The sequence below is a fragment of the Clarias gariepinus genome, chromosome 12 (assembly GCF_024256425.1).
Source record: "Clarias gariepinus isolate MV-2021 ecotype Netherlands chromosome 12, CGAR_prim_01v2, whole genome shotgun sequence".
Lineage (NCBI taxonomy): Eukaryota > Metazoa > Chordata > Actinopteri > Siluriformes > Clariidae > Clarias > Clarias gariepinus.
Genome location: NC_071111.1, coordinates 24893392 through 24910500, shown reverse-complemented (window position 1 = coordinate 24910500; position 17109 = coordinate 24893392). Strand labels below are relative to the sequence as shown.

At 42.7% G+C, this 17109-nt stretch overlaps 1 protein-coding gene across 1 annotated transcript in view; it reads right to left on the bottom strand.

The window, feature by feature from the left end:
* LOC128533806 (NACHT, LRR and PYD domains-containing protein 12-like) overlaps positions 1–17109 on the bottom strand; it is a 605307-nt gene that overhangs the window by 300866 nt on the left and 287332 nt on the right. Inside the window, exons 13-15 of the mRNA XM_053508060.1 lie at positions 12334–12507; positions 2255–2428; positions 1767–1940 (exon numbers count right to left, since the gene is read on the bottom strand). Of these exons, the coding sequence (XP_053364035.1) occupies positions 1767–1940; positions 2255–2428; positions 12334–12507 (522 nt within the window). The remainder of the gene's footprint in view (positions 1–1766; positions 1941–2254; positions 2429–12333; positions 12508–17109) is intronic.

Sequence of the window (17109 nt, the reverse complement as noted above, 5' to 3'; positions counted from 1 at the left end):
GGTCAAAGTTTGTCACATACATAGTTATACATGTACAACATGTAGTGACATGTATTGCATACAACCATCAGCCTCATCTAACAATCTGACAATAACAATTATTACATTCTAAATGTAACAATGGCACACATGAAATTAGTAATAGCACGTACACTTGAATTGTCTACGCACCCCTAACCCTAAATTTAAGTCCGCTCTACAATTTTTAGGCTCCCTACGATGGTTGTAGAGATGGTTTACACAGGGAGACAACCAGGGGAAGAAGTTCAAAAGAATCTGGGGGAGAACATTGTCCGGCAGTTGTGCAGTAGATTTAGAAACACAGGTCGCAACATCACCACAGATAATTTTTTCACCAGTGTGCCTCTTGCGCAGCATCTCCTGGAAATGGATCTCACTATTGTGGGGACTCTACGGCAGAACAAGCCAGATATCCCTCCTCTGATGAAGCATAGCATTACTATGGCCACCTACGTCAGAAAGAAAGGAATGGCTGTTGTCCTCCTGAGCACGATGCACCACAATGAAATGGTGGATGAAAACACCAGAAAGAAAAAAACAGAAATGGTGAAGACCAAAGGAGGTGTTGACACCATGGACCAAATGGTTGGCACCTACACCTGCAAGCGACAAACACAGAGGTGGCCCATGGTGCTGTGGTACAACATCCTTGACATCGCCACCCTAAATGCCTATACCTTTTTCATGACTCAGCACCCTGAATTCAACAGAGGTATCACCAATGCACGACGACTCTTCCTAAAAGAGCTCTTAAAGGAGCTTGTCACACCACACATGAGGAGGCGACTGGAAGGCTGCCCACAACTGCAAACCCTGATCATTGAAGCAATGGGAAGGTGTGGAGTAACAAAACCCACAACCCAGCCAAAGGACAGAAGCAGACAGGGCCAACTGAAGAGAAAGAGGTGTCAGATCTGCCCAAGTAACAAAGATCGCAAAGTCAGCAATAGGTGTGGGAAGTGCAATGTGCCTGTGTGCAATAATCACAGCCAGAAACAGGTAGTCTGTCACAACTGCGTGCAGTGAGGAGACAAGAAGGCAAAACAGGGACTATCATTTCAAACGCTTTAGCAAACACGGAGACTTACCTGCAAGAGAATAGAAAAGAGTGAGGAACTGTCAATGACCAGACATTTACACACATACACATAATGAATGTTGACATCTATTGCTGTTCTGTATAATATTCGTTTTTTAAATATCAAAATGTTCAAAATCTGTAATAAAGTGAAAAATAATACAATTTCAAACATGAAATAATTTTTGTGTGGTCTAAAATGTAATACAGACTATGTTACAATTCATTATTCACAACCAATATGAAAAAAATAGCATAAAACACATTGACTTTTATAGGTGGGTCAAAAATGACCCATTTATGGAAGAGTGTAGGGTCATATCACTCGTGCATCATAGGGTTAACATAACACAATGAACACTGTATTATAAAACACAAAGAAATTGTACATGAATGATGGATTGTATTTAATTAAGCTTGACACATTGACTAGCTATATCTGAAGCACAGGTAGATTTGTCAGACTTGAAGTCTTTTACTCTTTCCTAGTCAAGTGTGGAGAGAGATGTATGGCTTCGAGGTCTGGGAGTTCTCACTGGGAGTTCATGGAAAACATGTCACCTGCACGTGCTACATCTACAACCTAAAACTTCTGCTTCAGTCTCACTATTAGAGAATGTGTCTTACTGAGGAGCAGGTCATGTGACTCTCAGAGAGATGATCTTACCCCAGTGTCTCCAGTTTACAGTCAGGATTCTCCAGTACAGCACTGAGACACTTCACTCCTGAGTCTCCTACTTTATTATTAGACAGATTCAGTTGTCTCAGGTGTGAGGGGTTTGATCTCAGAGCTGAAGTCAGAGCAGCACAGCCTTCATCTGAGACACCACAATCACACAACCTGTAGAGAGACACAATGACACACTCTTCATCACCAGATTTTTTACCTTCATTTAAGACTTAATTTAAAGCTGATGTGTTTGTAAAATTATGTTATTATTTGGAATGACATCACCTGTTTATTAAAAATTTTCTAAATAGTTTATTCTCGAGCCAACACGTCCTGATTCATCTCTGGATGGACATCTATCTAACTCCCACTCTTTGTGTCCCAGGTGCAGTTTGTGTGATTAGTTACTCCTGCTTCCATCTCACTATTAGAGAATGTGTCTTACTAAGGAGCAGGTCGTGTGACCCTCAGAGAAATGATCTTACCTCAGTGTCTCCAGTTTACAGTGAGGATTCTCCAGTACAGCACAGAGATACTTCACTCCTGAGTCTCCTAGTTTATTAAAGGACAGATCCAGTTGTCTCAGGTGTGAGGGGTTTGATCTCAGAGCTGAAGTCAGAGCGGCACATCCTTCATCTGAGACACCACAATCACGCAACCTGTAGAGAGACACAATGACACACTCTTCATCATCAAATTTCAATCCTAATAAGAAAAATATTGTTTATATACACTACCGTTCAAAAGTTTGGGGTCACTTTCATTTTTATTTCTTTCTACATTGTAAAGGAAGCCTTCCAAAAATGCATTATGACTTCATAACACCTTTAATCTGAGATGCTGTTAATTGGCCATTTTTCAGGCTGATAACTCTAAATGAACTTCTTGTTTGAGGCAGAGGTAGGTTTGGTCTCGCCCTCCTGGGATGGCCTTCATGAGAGCCAGTTTCATTCAAATTCAAATTTTATTTGTCACATACACAGTCATACACAGTACGAAATGTAGTGAAATGCTTATACGACTGCCATTGACCCTAAAAGAGAATTAAAGTTTACAAATAAGAAATAAATAAAAATAAAAGAAATACGATAGAAAATTAAATAGAAAAATTAAATTAAACTAGGAAAAATAGAACTAAAAATAAAAATAGAAATAAAAATATATTTTTTCATTGCAGAAAATGAAAACTCCTTTGTGATTCCTCATGCAAGTTGTTTTTGTTAAAACCTTCATAATTACAGTGGAACCTCGGATTACGAGTAACGCGGTTTACGAGTGTTCTGCAAGGCGAGCAAAGATTTTTTATACATTTTGACTTGAAAAACTAGCACTGTCTTGGTTTACGAGCACAGTATCATGTATCACGCATGCGCTTCTTGTTTTGACACCGAACGCCACATCATCACAACTGAGCCAATGGTTTTTCTTTCTCTTACGCTATGGAATAGTAGGTAATCCTCTTCCCTGCTGGGTCTTAGTGCTTGCAGAGTTTCTGAGTGTGTGTTTGTGTGCGTGTGTGTGTCCGTGTAAGGCAGAGAGTGTGTGTGTTTGTTTGGAAACCTGAGAGGAGGGGGGCTGTAAAGGCGAGTGTGTGTTTGTGTGTGTGTGCGCACACACACTCTCTCTCTCGGCTTTACAGCCCCCCCTCTCATGTTCACAAACAAACTCTGTCACGATTCTAAAAGGTAAGGTACAATGGTCCATTGTTTGTACTTTGCTTGACACATCCGAGATAAGTTGACACATCTAAGATGAGATCATCTTGCTAATTACGATGTGGCTAAGTTGGTTCTTCGAGCACACCTGTTGTTGATGATTAGTATAGCTGGATGGGGTTGTCTAGGATTATTGCACATTCGTGCGATGGTTTAAAAGGCGATATGCATCGACAGTAGAAACACTGATCACAACCCCTTTGATTGGTTGACGAAATGGAAAAAGAGCGAGCTTAATTTTTTTTTGTAACGCGTGTTATGCGCTGAAATGCCCCCTGCCATGGATTGCCCCCCTACATAATCACTATCAAATATTATATTAGAACAGAAATTCATAGGTTAATGGTTTACAAAGTACAAATTACATGAGACAACACAATAAGCAATATGAACATAAATATGTTGTATATGAACAAATGGAAATATTAATATATTTTTTTCAAATACAACATGTATACTTTTATATTGTTTATTTTATAATAAAATTAGTTTTGTCAAATTTTACGTTATAAAAAATATTTATTTTTATTTTATATAAATATTTATTTGCATATTCATAACAAACCCCTGAAAAATAAATGTATAATAAATTGTATAATAAATTATACAAGAATTTATATTAATGGTCTTGACGGCTGTCTTGTGTCTAGGGTTTATTATAATAGTAATATCATGTTTAATATTAATTGTAACATCCTTGCCAACTCAGCCCGGGAGGGTAAGATCTGGGTCACCGGATTACTGAGCCGCTCCTTTGTCTCCCCCTAGTGTGTCTGTGTGTATATGTCTCCCTGGTTTGTGATGAGCACCAAATTATGATCACCTGTCCATCCTTACGTGTCTCTATTTATAGCCCAGCCGAACTCTCTTCACGTTGTCTGTTCACTGACGTGCACCTCTGTCTGTCGTGGTTTTAAATATCTTATGTGTGTATGTGCTTTCCCAGGACTGAGCGGAGTCTGCAGGGAGGGGTCAAAGCCGAGGGTTTCTTGCTGCCGCCGTCACGGTCAAGGTCAAGGCTGAGTGATTCTCAGTACGCCGGGGTTTGCGGCCTCGCCACCGCGGCGTGATTTGTTTGTTATGTTTTTTGTTCGTTTCTACTTTCAACCCGACCCACCTGCAGACCCCCAGCTTTCTAAGTTGCTGTTGTTGCGATTCTTGTTTTGCATATAGTGTACTGAGTAATAATCTCAGAGAAAAAAAAAGAAGAATAAAACTTGTCACGAACTAATCCTGCTTTTTGCGTCCACTTCCTTCACCAGAAGACATGACAGATGAACAGACCCTCCCGGACGCAGCAGGAATACCGCTGCCGGATGAGACCGCCCCAGCACTCGACTACATAATCCGGCAGCAGGGACAAATTGACGGCTTGGCACGAGCCGTCAATGATATGGCCACCAGCCTAGAAAGGCTGGCGTTTAAATGGGCCCAATCCCCACCTCCTAGGCCCCGCTCTGCACACTCACCACCACGAGCCGCCCCACCAGAACGCTATGCGGGGAATCCCGAGGGTTGCAAAAGGTTTCTTCTGGCCTGTGAGCTGTACCTGGCGGAATATCCCGAACTGACGGATGCCAAGAAAGTCAGCTTCATAACGCAGCAGCTCACGGGTCCTGCTATCGACTGGGCGGCGGCGGTGTGGAGCAACGACGGGACAGTGACGACCGACTATGACATCTTTCTCAGAGACTTTCGCGCGGTGTTCGACCACCCAGATCACGGGAAATTGGGGGAACAACAGCTGCTGAGGCTAAAACAGGGGAATCAGACCTTCTCGGATTACGCGGTGAAATTCCGCATTCTAGCCGCGGAGAGTGGCTGGTGCGATAAAAGCTTGCTGGCCAGGTTCCGTGACGGCCTCCAACCCGAACTACAACTCGAACTAGCATGTCGTGATGCCGGGCTGTCACTGGACGACAGTATCAACCTGGCCATCAAGTTGGATCAGCAACTCCGCGGCCAGCCCCGGCACCTCCCACCTCGAAGTGCAGCAGGAAGGTCCGAGCAAAGCCACCGCGATAGCCTCAGCAAACCCCCCTCCGAACCGCGTAAAAGCAATTAACCTGAGCCGATGGAGATCGGCACGTACCGCCTTTCGGCCCAGGAGCGCCGACGACGCCTAACGGCGGGGTTATGTTTGTACTGTGGGGGGGGATCCCATCGAGTAAACACCTGTCCGCTGTTAAACGTAACCACTTACACCCCACCTCGTACTCATCACTCTTTTTGTTTACAGGCTATTTTGTCTTACAATAATCACACTGTGTCTGTCTTTCCCCTTATAGATTCGGGTTCGGCTGGGAATTTTGTCTCCTCTACTCTTCTTTCCAAGCTCCGAGCTCCCGTGTCGAAGCTTCCCTACCCGATCCCAGTAAAGGCTCTAGATGGTCAACATCTAAAACAATCGCCCCTTGAACATCTTTCCGTGCCACTTCGATTAACTTTCCCAGGTCACACCGAGGAGCTAAAATTCTTTGTGCTCCCGCAGGCGGATCAGTCGGTCGTGCTAGGTCTCCCATGGCTTAGCTATCACAACCCGAATTTTAATTGGGCACAGTCTCGCATCATATCCTGGGCCCCAAGATGCGCGAAATTTTGTAAACCATCCTCATTGATGGTCCAAACCACAACCATTGAAAGTCCTCGCGCCCAACTATCAACCACTGTGCCATCTGAGTACCGAGCATTTCAAGATGTGTTTAGTGTTAAGGCTGCCGCACGACTTCCCCCCCATCGTCCGTGGGACTGCGTGATTGAGCTCCTGCCGGGGAAAACACCGCCTTGCGCGCGCATTTATCCATTGTCTGTGGTGGAAACACAGGCCATGGAGGAATACGTGAGTGAGGCTCTCCAGCAGGGGCTCATCAGCAGGTCCACGTCCCCAGCGTCAGCAGGATTTTTTTTTATTGAAAAAAAAGGCGGGGGTCTTAGACCCTGCATAGATTATCGTGGTCTAAACGCTATTACAGTAAAGTATAAGCACCCACTGCCCCTGGTGCCGGCCGCGATCGACCAACTCCGAGGCGCTTCTATCTTTACTAAACTCGATCTCCGTAGCGCATACAATCTGGTACGTGTTCGCGAGGGCGATGAATGGAAAACGGCGTTTAGCACCACATCCGGACATTACCAGTATAACGTGATGGCGTATGGGCTGGTAAACGCACCTGCGGTGTTTCAGGGGTTCATGAACGACGTGTTTCAACATATGTTAAACCGCTATGTTATAGTATACTTAGATGATATTCTGGTGTACTCGCGGTCATATGCGGAACACGTCGTGCATGTAACCGGAGTCCTTCGTCGTCTACGCGAGCATGGACTCTATGCGAAGGCAGAGAAATGCGACTTTCATCAAAAGGAAATAGCATTTCTCGGTTATCGCATAGGACCCCAGGGAGTCGAGATGGAAGCGACCAAGGTCGAGGCGGTACAACAATGGCCGGAACCCAAGTCAGTTAAGGCGCTACAGAGCTTCCTTGGGTTTGCCAATTTCTATAGGCGATTTATTCTGGGCTTCAGTACAGTGGCGGCACCGCTCACAAGTTTATTAAGGGGCAAACCACAGCGCCTGCGCGAGTTCTCGCTGGAAGCGCGCGCAGCTTTCCAGCGACTCAAACATGCTTTTACTTCTGCGCCCATTCTTAAACTGCCGGACCCGGAGAAGCCATTCATAGTTGAGGTCGATGCGTCGGAAGTGGGGCTGGGGGCGGTGCTGTCACAACGCCATGGCAACCCAGCGAAACTCCACCCTTGTGCTTTCTTTTCACGAAAACTAAGTCCTGCCGAACGCAACTATGATATTGGTAATAGAGAACTGCTAGCAGTAAAAGCGGCGTTAGAGGAGTGGCGACACTGGCTGGAGGGAGCTAAACATCCCTTTACTGTACTCACCGACCATCGGAATCTTGAGTACATCCAACAAGCAAAAAGATTAAACTCTCGACAAGCCCGATGGGCGCTGTTCTTCACGCGTTTCCATTTTATTATCACGTATCGACCGGGCTCTCGCAATAAAAAAGCAGACGCGCTATCTCGATTTTATCCGGCGCCGGATCACAACAACGATCCGAAATCCATCTTGCCATCGTCACTCGTGGTGGCTTTGATCGTGTGGGACATCGATTCGGAGATAGCCCAGCTGGCGCGGTCCCACCCCGCGGCCAAGGGCTGTCCTCCGAATCGAACGTACGTTCCGGAGCCTCTACGCGAATGAGTGACGATCGCGGCGCATACAAGCCTCGCATCAGGTCACCCCGGCGTGTCACGAACCATCCACCTATTAGAACCTAAGTTCTGGTGGCCAAAACTGCGGGAAACCGTGAGAACAGTCGTTTTATCTTGTGCAACATGTGCCGCAACCAAAAACCCCCGTAGGTTGCCAGTTGGTAAATTAATGCCCCTACCTACACCTAACAGACCGTGGTCCCATATCGCCGTGGACTTTGTCACGGATCTGCCGGTGTCAAAGGGGTACACAACTATTCTTGTGGTGGTGGATCGATTCTCGAAGGGAAGTCGTTTCCTTCCGTTTAGTTCTCTCCCGTCAGCCTTCCAGGTAGCAGAAAGCTTATTCGATTCCGTGTTTCGTTACTACGGTATCCCGGAGGATATTGTTTCGGATCGTGGTCCCCAATTCATCGCACGGGTCTGGAAAGCTTTTTTCCAGAAATTGGGAACCACAGTTAGCCTGACGTCAGGCTACCACCCTGAGTCAAATGGGCAAGCAGAGCGGACTGTCCAAGAACTCGGAAGGTTCCTCCGAGCATATTGTAGTAGTCGACAACATGAATGGGCAGACTGTTTAATCTGGGCGGAATATGCGCAGAATTCGTTACGTCACTCCTCGACCGGCATGACACCGTTTCAATGTGTGCTAGGGCATCAACCACCGCTCTGTCCCTGGGATGCCACTCTCACCAATATCCCTATGGTGGATCAGTGGTTTCAACGAGCGGAAAAAGTATGGGAGGAAGCACACACCAAGATCTCCCAAGCAGTTCATAGATTTAAAAGAAATGCCGATAGACGGCGGAGGGAAAGTCCGCCGCTCCAGGTAGGGGATCGAGTATGGCTCTCCACACGGGACCTCCACCTGCACCTCCCATGTCGAAAACTCACTCCCAGATACATCGGTCCATTTCCCATCCTGGCACAAGTAAACCCGGTCACCTTTAAGTTACAGCTACCTCACCACATGAGAATTCACCCTGTGTTTCACATTTCTCTTCTCAGGCCAGTGATTCCGGGACCCCTAGACGGAGGCGTCGCAGAGCCTTCGATCCCCGGGGCTGTGTTGTTGGACTCTCGGAGGAGAGGGGGCTCCCTCCAGTATTTGGTGGATTGGGAGGGGTACGGCCCGGAGGAAAGGAGCTGGGTCCCGGCCCGGGACATTATGAGTAGAGAACTCATAACCGATTTCCATCAAGCCCGGCCGGATCGCCCAGCACCACGACCCCCGGGTCGACCCGCCCGCCGGCAATTCCATCAGGCCGGTAGGTCCTCACTCCCTCCGATCACACGGAAAGGGCGCTCACACCCCCCTGGGAATGCCGGTCCTAAGGGGGGGGGGTACTGTAACATCCTTGCCAACTCAGCCCGGGAGGGTAAGATCTGGGTCACCGGATTACTGAGCCGCTCCTTTGTCTCCCCCTAGTGTGTCTGTGTGTATATGTCTCCCTGGTTTGTGATGAGCACCAAATTATGATCACCTGTCCATCCTTACGTGTCTCTATTTATAGCCCAGCCGAACTCTCTTCACGTTGTCTGTTCACTGACGTGCACCTCTGTCTGTCGTGGTTTTAAATATCTTATGTGTGTATGTGCTTTCCCAGGACTGAGCGGAGTCTGCAGGGAGGGGTCAAAGCCGAGGGTTTCTTGCTGCCGCCGTCACGGTCAAGGTCAAGGCTGAGTGATTCTCAGTACGCCGGGGTTTGCGGCCTCGCCACCGCGGCGTGATTTGTTTGTTATGTTTTTTGTTCGTTTCTACTTTCAACCCGACCCACCTGCAGACCCCCAGCTTTCTAAGTTGCTGTTGTTGCGATTCTTGTTTTGCATATAGTGTACTGAGTAATAATCTCAGAGAAAAAAAAAGAAGAATAAAACTTGTCACAAACTAATCCTGCTTTTTGCGTCCACTTCCTTCACCAGAAGACATGACATTAATAAACCTATAAATCCATGTTCTGATATAATATTTGATAGTGATTATGTGGGGGAGCAATCCATGGCAGGGGGCCATATATATATATATATATATATATATATATATATATATATATATATATGCAAAATACTTTCCCCACGTGAGTCAGTCCGCGTCAGTCGTGCTCTTTAACCAATCAAATGTGACCTCGCCATTTTAACCAATCACAACCTCCCAGGAGCGCAGCCTAAATCCTGTTTACATGAAATAAACCTGCTCCCAAGCAGGGACCTGTTGCTATGACAGCAAATGCGAAAAGCGCATCGAAGAACGAAACAATCCAAGATCAGGACAAATCTACAACAATCAAATCCAGCTAACTGAGTTAGCGACGTATGAAGAACGGACCCCTGGTTAATTTGTTTTTGTTGTTGTTTTACTTTACAGCAGTGATTCCGTTAGTATGCGCTCCTGCGAGTGTGACTAGCGATGTTCCTTGCTAATTTTTAAACGGTTAATTTTTAAACGTTTTAAAAACAGTCTCTCCATTAATGTGTGTGTGTACGCACATTACACACACACACACACACACACACACAAACAGCACCTGCGTGCACAAACGGAAACACTGTCGGGATATATTTTTACGTGTTTTTTAAAGGTAAAGTACACGTTAATTTGTTTTATTTTTACTTTATATTTTGTGTTAATTATTTTTATGTATAATTTTTTTTGGCCTGTAGAATTAATAATTTGAGTTTCCATTATTTCCTATGGGAAAATTAAATTTGGTTTATGAGTGTTTTGGAATACGAGCCCACTTCCAGAACGAATTATGCTCGTAATTTGAGGTTCCACTGTATTCTACTTTCATCACTCAGTGAAATTTGACCAACAATCTGTTAACTACTAGCAGCAGGAATAACAGAAGAGAGGCAGGTTGTCTGGGATGGGGGCAGGGCTTGTAGGACGACTTTCTCACACACAAACACACACACACACTAAAGGAATCACTGCACACTCACAGGTTACATATATTGTCAGAATAACAGATTACATCTTTGGAAATATACCTAAATAACTGAGTACAGTGGAACCTCGGATTACGAGTAACGCGGTTTACCAATGTTCCGGAAGACGAGCAAAGATTTTTTATAAATTTTGACTTAAAAAACAAGCATTGTCGTGGTTTACGAGCTCCGAGTATCATGTATAATGCATGATCTTCTTGTTTTGACACAGAGCGTAGCGTCATCACAACTGAGCCTACGGTTTTTCTCTCTCTTGCGCTGCAGGTATTCATCTCCCCTGCTGGGTCTTAGTGCTCGTCTCTTACTGGTATAATCAACATCTGTGCACGCGTGTACTGTTTACTATAACACTGTGACTACGTGTGTGTGAAACATATTTTATTATGTGTTCGGAAGCGCGTGTGTACAGCGCGTGTACTGTTTTTTTTATAACACACGTGTGTGCGCGCGAGTAAGGCAAAGGAAATTCTCAATGCAGAGGTTAAAAATCTATTTTCTTCCTCATCGCGGTGTGTGTGTGTGCGCGCACGCGCGAGGATAATTAGACACTGTGCCGGCTGTGTGTGTGTGTGAAACCCTCATTCACAAACACACACGTGCGCACAGAAATGAAGGCAAGAGACACACACACTGCTCTACAAAGAAACTCTTCGCAAATCTTTTCAGAGGTGCTGGGTAATTTGTTTGTTTTACTTTACAGCAGTGATTCTATTAGTTTGCGCTCACAGGAGTGTCTTTAGTGATATTTATTGCTTTTTTTTTTTTAGTAAACAGTGTAGCGGGAGGGAGACGTTGATTTATGACCGCTGTTTACGGAAGTGTAGTCCAGTGCGGGAGATGCATTGTGGGTAATGCAGTCCGGTGTGTGTAAACGCGAATGTGAGATTTAAGTTAGGATATTGAGCCTGAGTTTTGTTCTTCAGTAGTTTTTTTAGTTGGATTTACGTGCAGGATCCACCTGAAAGTTTGTAATATAACCTGACAATGTAAAAAATAAAAGAACGGGCATCGAGCAGTTTGTCCATCTCATCATTACACAAGCATGGATTAACGAGCTGTTACGCTGTCGCGAGCAACATTAAAATAAAGCGGAGAAGCTTTAATAATTTAGATGAGAACAACAGTCCTTCCGTTAATGTGTGTGTGTGAGTGTGTTTAAACGAGAGGAGAAGGTTTTAATGTGTAAGATGAGGAGGGGGAGACAGGAGGGGCTGAAAGCAAGAGTCTCCACTTACTCTAGCCTCACACACACACACACACACAGCGCCTGCATGCACAAAGGGAAACGCTTATCTGCCGGGATTTTTTTTTTACTTTTTTGAAAGGTAACGTGCAGGTAAATTTTTAATTTTTACTTAATATTTTGTATTAATTACTTTTATGTATTTTATTATTTTGGGCTGTAAAACGAATAATTTAAGTTTCCATTATTTCTTATGGGAAAATTAAATTTGGTTTCCAGGTTCCACTGTACTTAAATGGCGGACTTACATGTTAGATTACTTGTTACATCAAAAAAGTCATCTAAGTACGCTAATGCGTTACTTTGTAATGCGTTACACCCAACATTGTTGATGATGAACCTAAGTCCTCTGCTTCAGTCTCACTATAAGAGAATGTGTCTAACACATAGTCACATGACCTGAGGAGCATCAGAGAGATGATCTTACCTCAGTGTCTCCAGTTTACAGAGAGGATTCTCCAGTACAGCACAGAGACACTTCACTCCTGAGTCTCCTATTTTTTTATTAGACAGATTCAGTTCTCTCAGGTGTGAGGGGTTTGATCTCAGAGCTGAAGTCAGAGCAGCACAGCCTTCATCTGAGACACCACAACCACGCAACCTGTAGAGAGACACAATGACACACTCTTCATCACTAGGTTTCATCTTTATTTAAGACTTACTGTAAAGTTGATGTAAAATTATGTTTTTATTCAACATGACATCACCTGTTTATTCTAATTAACAATGTAATTAAAAATGAATTAACAATGTAACTAAAAATTAGTTTTACATTTTGTTTCTTTCAGCAAGTGTGTGTATATTTACAGTATATTAGCGGAAGTATGCGTTGTTGACAGGAAAAGAGTTAAGAGCTAAAAATAATTTGATCAGCTTTAATGTAATCAGTGATATTACATTGTCATATCAGGTTAAAGCCCACGTACACGTCTGCCTGTCTTTCATCAGAACTCTCTGCCTAACTAATTAATGACGTTTCGCGTTGCGATTGGTTGCTTTTTGCTTTCTAGTCAACCAAGCAAGGGTGCAAAAAGTTATTGATTAAAGTTATCTTGCTGTGTTGGGATGAAGAGCATCAAATTTTAATTTAAGAGCTCTCAAATGAGACCGAACAGAGTAGTTTTGAAAAAGAAGTGCAAATTGGACAAGGCAACAAGAAGTTGGTCCTGTTGTTCCTTGTAAACAGAAAACATCAGCGACAGGTAAACAGTATCGGTTCCTAAATTAATGGCTTGATGCTTTTCCATGGCTGAAGTACGAACAAGATAAAAATGTTATGCTGTGCAATTATTGCAAAGACGCATGTGCAGAATTAGCAGAGCCAACAATGTTTCTGTGCAGGAACTCACACTTCAACGAGAATCACTAGTAAATTCCCAGCGTTATTACACTGCAGGGACAAATTTAATACCAGGTCACAACCTAATGATCCTCGCACAGTTCAGGCGGCTGTTAACAGGCAAATAAGCCTTACAAACGCAGAAGCTCTCAGACAACTAAAAATCTAATTTAACACAGCGTATCTGATAGCGAAAGAAGAGATCCCATTTTACAAACTGATTACTGTTCACTGTGTGACAGGAACATTAACTGTGTTCAGCAGTGTAGATGTCAATTTAGAGATATTGAAAAGACAGTTCACCCAAAAATAAAAATGCTATTATTTGCTTTTCCTCTTGTCATTCCAAAGTCTTTTTTTTACCTTTAGAACACACTTAAAGTTATTTTAATATTCTGTCTATACTGTACAACAACATTAGGGTGAGTGAATGATGACAATTTAAATTTCTTGGTGAATTGTCCTTTTAAATTTATTTGAGCACTACAACAACATCTGTACATTATTTGTGCATATAAAATTCATGCATGATATTTTGAGGATAGCCTGTGTAATTGTTTTTTAGAAACTGGAAATATTAAATGTTTATCTAGAGGTAATCCTTCTCTTTTCCCATGCACTCTATACTTGTGTATGTTATGTGGCACATTAATATTGCATTGTTTATAGAGAACAAAAAACTCCTAAGCTCCTAAATGTTTGGCTGTGCTCCTATTTTATTTATTTATTTATTTATTTTCCTTTGGAGCACAAGTGCTGTCAATAAAATAAAGTTACTGTAGAGCCCTGTTGAGTTTTGGTGCAAGTTAAACTTCAGGCAGATATCCAACTTCTGCAAATGTTTAATTTAATACATCTGTCTCTGTCTGTCTCTGTTGAGCCACGTCTACCACGAGGAAAAAAACGCAAAATTATTACAAATAAAAAGGTGCTAGATGCTGGGACATAATCATGCACATAACTGCTCATAACTTCTACTCAACATTTTGATTTCATTCATGGTGTAGATTTAACTTCAGGTTTAAATAAAGTATCTAAGCACTGACAAAATTCCATTAAATTCTGTCCGGACAGTTTTGCTCTGACAAAATCTGGCCGGACAGAAAGACAGAAAGAAAAATTTCTCAGGCTTGTTTTGATGTGTGAACCATAAAGATACATTGGAGAGATGATCTTACTTCAGTGTCTCCAGTTTACAGAGAGGATTCTCCAGTACAGCACAGAGACACTTCACTCCTGAGTCTCCTACATTATTATTAGTCAGATCCAGTTCTCTCAGGTGTGAGGGGTTTGATCTCAGAGCTGAAGTCAGAGCAGCACAGCCTTCATCTGAGACACCACACCACTCCAACCTGTAGAGAGACACAATGACACACTCTTCATCACCAGATTTCAATCTGCACTTAAGACTTATTTTAAGGCTGATGTTTGTAAAGATATTTCATTCAGAATTGCATCACCTGTTTATTCTAATTACCGATGTAATTAATAATGATCACACTGAGTCTTATATTTTGTTTCTCTCAGCAGATATGTGTATATTCATAGTATATTGCTGCATGATCAAAAACAGTAAAAGTCTGAAATATTAAAATATTAATATATGTAGTAATGTATAAATCATTAAACTTAAAAAAAAGAATTCATATTCATGTCTTGTGTAAGCCAGATTGTTTGCAAATAATATATTGTTCAATAGCTATTGCTTGATTTTAAGCCTAATCTACATGTCTTTGGACTGTAGGAGAAAACCCACCAAGTACAGGGAGAACATTTAAACTCCGAGATGGGAATCAAACCTGAACCTACAGGGCAACAGTACTAACCACGAAGCCAACGTGCCGCATACAACTTTTACAAATATCTTACAAGTTTACACATTCATACAGCTTACATAAAGAATGAAAAAATAATATCTGAGGAGTCGAGGGGTGTTCAAGTAAAAAATAAATAAATAAATAAAAAGCAAACATTAAAAGTGTTCCTTATGTTTCCCGGAGTTGGCAACCCTAGAATTTTCACTGACTAAATAAACATTATTTCAGCTTTAAGACCAATAAAATGTTTCTCATTTGCATTTCCCCGCTGCTTTTACACCCTACAGCTCACACACAGTGCATTTAGTTTGTGTCCCAGGTGCAGTTTGTGTGATTAGTTACAGTGTTTTAGTAAATTTCACAGTCATTTCAGACACACTGCAGTCACATCAAGTCATGTTTTGCTCTGCAGCTTCTCACATACGTACATCTGACCCAAAGACTCTGTGACAAATCATCAGTGTGCAGTGAAAAGAAACAATCTTCCTCCTCAGGACATTGATGATCAACCTAAAACTTCTGCTTCAGTCTCACTATTAGAGAATGTGTCTTACTGAGGAGCAGGTCATGTGAGTCTTAGAGAGATGATCTTACCTCAGTGTCTCCAGTTTACAGTCAGGATTCTCCAGTACAGCACAGAGACACTTCACTCCTGAGTCTCCTACTTTATTAAAGGACAGATCCAGTACTCTCAGGTGTGAGGGGTTTGATCTCAGAGCTGAAGTCAGAGCAGCACAGCCTTCATCTGAGACACCACAATCCCACAACCTGTAAAGAGACACAATGACATACTCTTCATCACCAGGTTTCAATCTTCACTTAAGACTTACTTTAAAGCTGATGTTTGTAAAATATTATGAATTAAAGCATATAATGTAAAGTATAAATCATTAAACCTAAAAAGAATTCATATTCATGTCTTGTGTAAACCAGACTGTTTGCGAATAATATATTGTTTAATAGCTATTGCTTAATTATAAACCTAATGGAGACTAAAAAATGTCTACAATTTGGATCCATCAGGTTCTACATGTGTAAGATGTGAAATTCAGGGTAAATTAAAATTCTAAAGAAAAATTGACACATAGAGAAAGAAGCAGATTTTTTGTGCATTTCAGGACAAATCATGCAAAAAAGTTTAGTTTTTTTCCCTAACCTAGAAAGTGTAATCCACGTTGTATTGGAGCGACATAAGGGGGTTGTTTTTATAGGCCATGGGAAGGTTGTAAAGAAAAATAAAATCTCTGAGCTGTATAGATAAACCCGATATGGTTATTTTGTCTCCAAAGGACGGTCTTTTGGGTTAAGCTCTCACGAGCATGCACGGTTATGGCGCGAGGGAGCCCGGTGACCTGTCGGGTCACGAGTGCCGGCATAAAAGTGAAACAGGCAAAGGACTCGGGGTGGAGAGATGAAGATACGCCACGCTGTTATTAAGACGAGAGAGAGCGATTGTTTGTTGCATCCCATGGATTACTTTTCCCGTAGTGGATTAATCTTTGTTGGACACATTCAATACACCTCTCGATCCGTTTTCTCGTGCTCCCGGATTGTACATCTCATACTGGTGAGACTGAGCCATCTCTCCCAGCCTCCATCACACACACACACACAATAACATGGACTTTAGACATTCATACATGCACACACCCTTATACATATATTTGTATATATTTTGTAAATATTGATTTGTGGTACACCTTGATTGTTTGTTTTTCTGTGCCACTTATTGGACTTTGGATTTGTTTTGGAATTGTTGTGCCGCGTCTTTACTTGCTCCACGAAGCTCATACTACACTGGAAGTTAATTTTATTAGCCCTTATTTAGATTCTTGACCCCGTCGCAGTGTAACTAGGTTTACAATAAACGCTGAGCGTTACAACGTTAAAACCTCTTTCTGCAGATATAGAATTGAATGAGTGTGCAGGATATGGGATGTTTATTAAATGAATGCTGTAGCATGAACAGAGCTCATGCGAATATACTTTATAAAGTATTAAACCTCCAGCCAGATATGCCCAATGTGACAGGCCAAACATCAGGCTA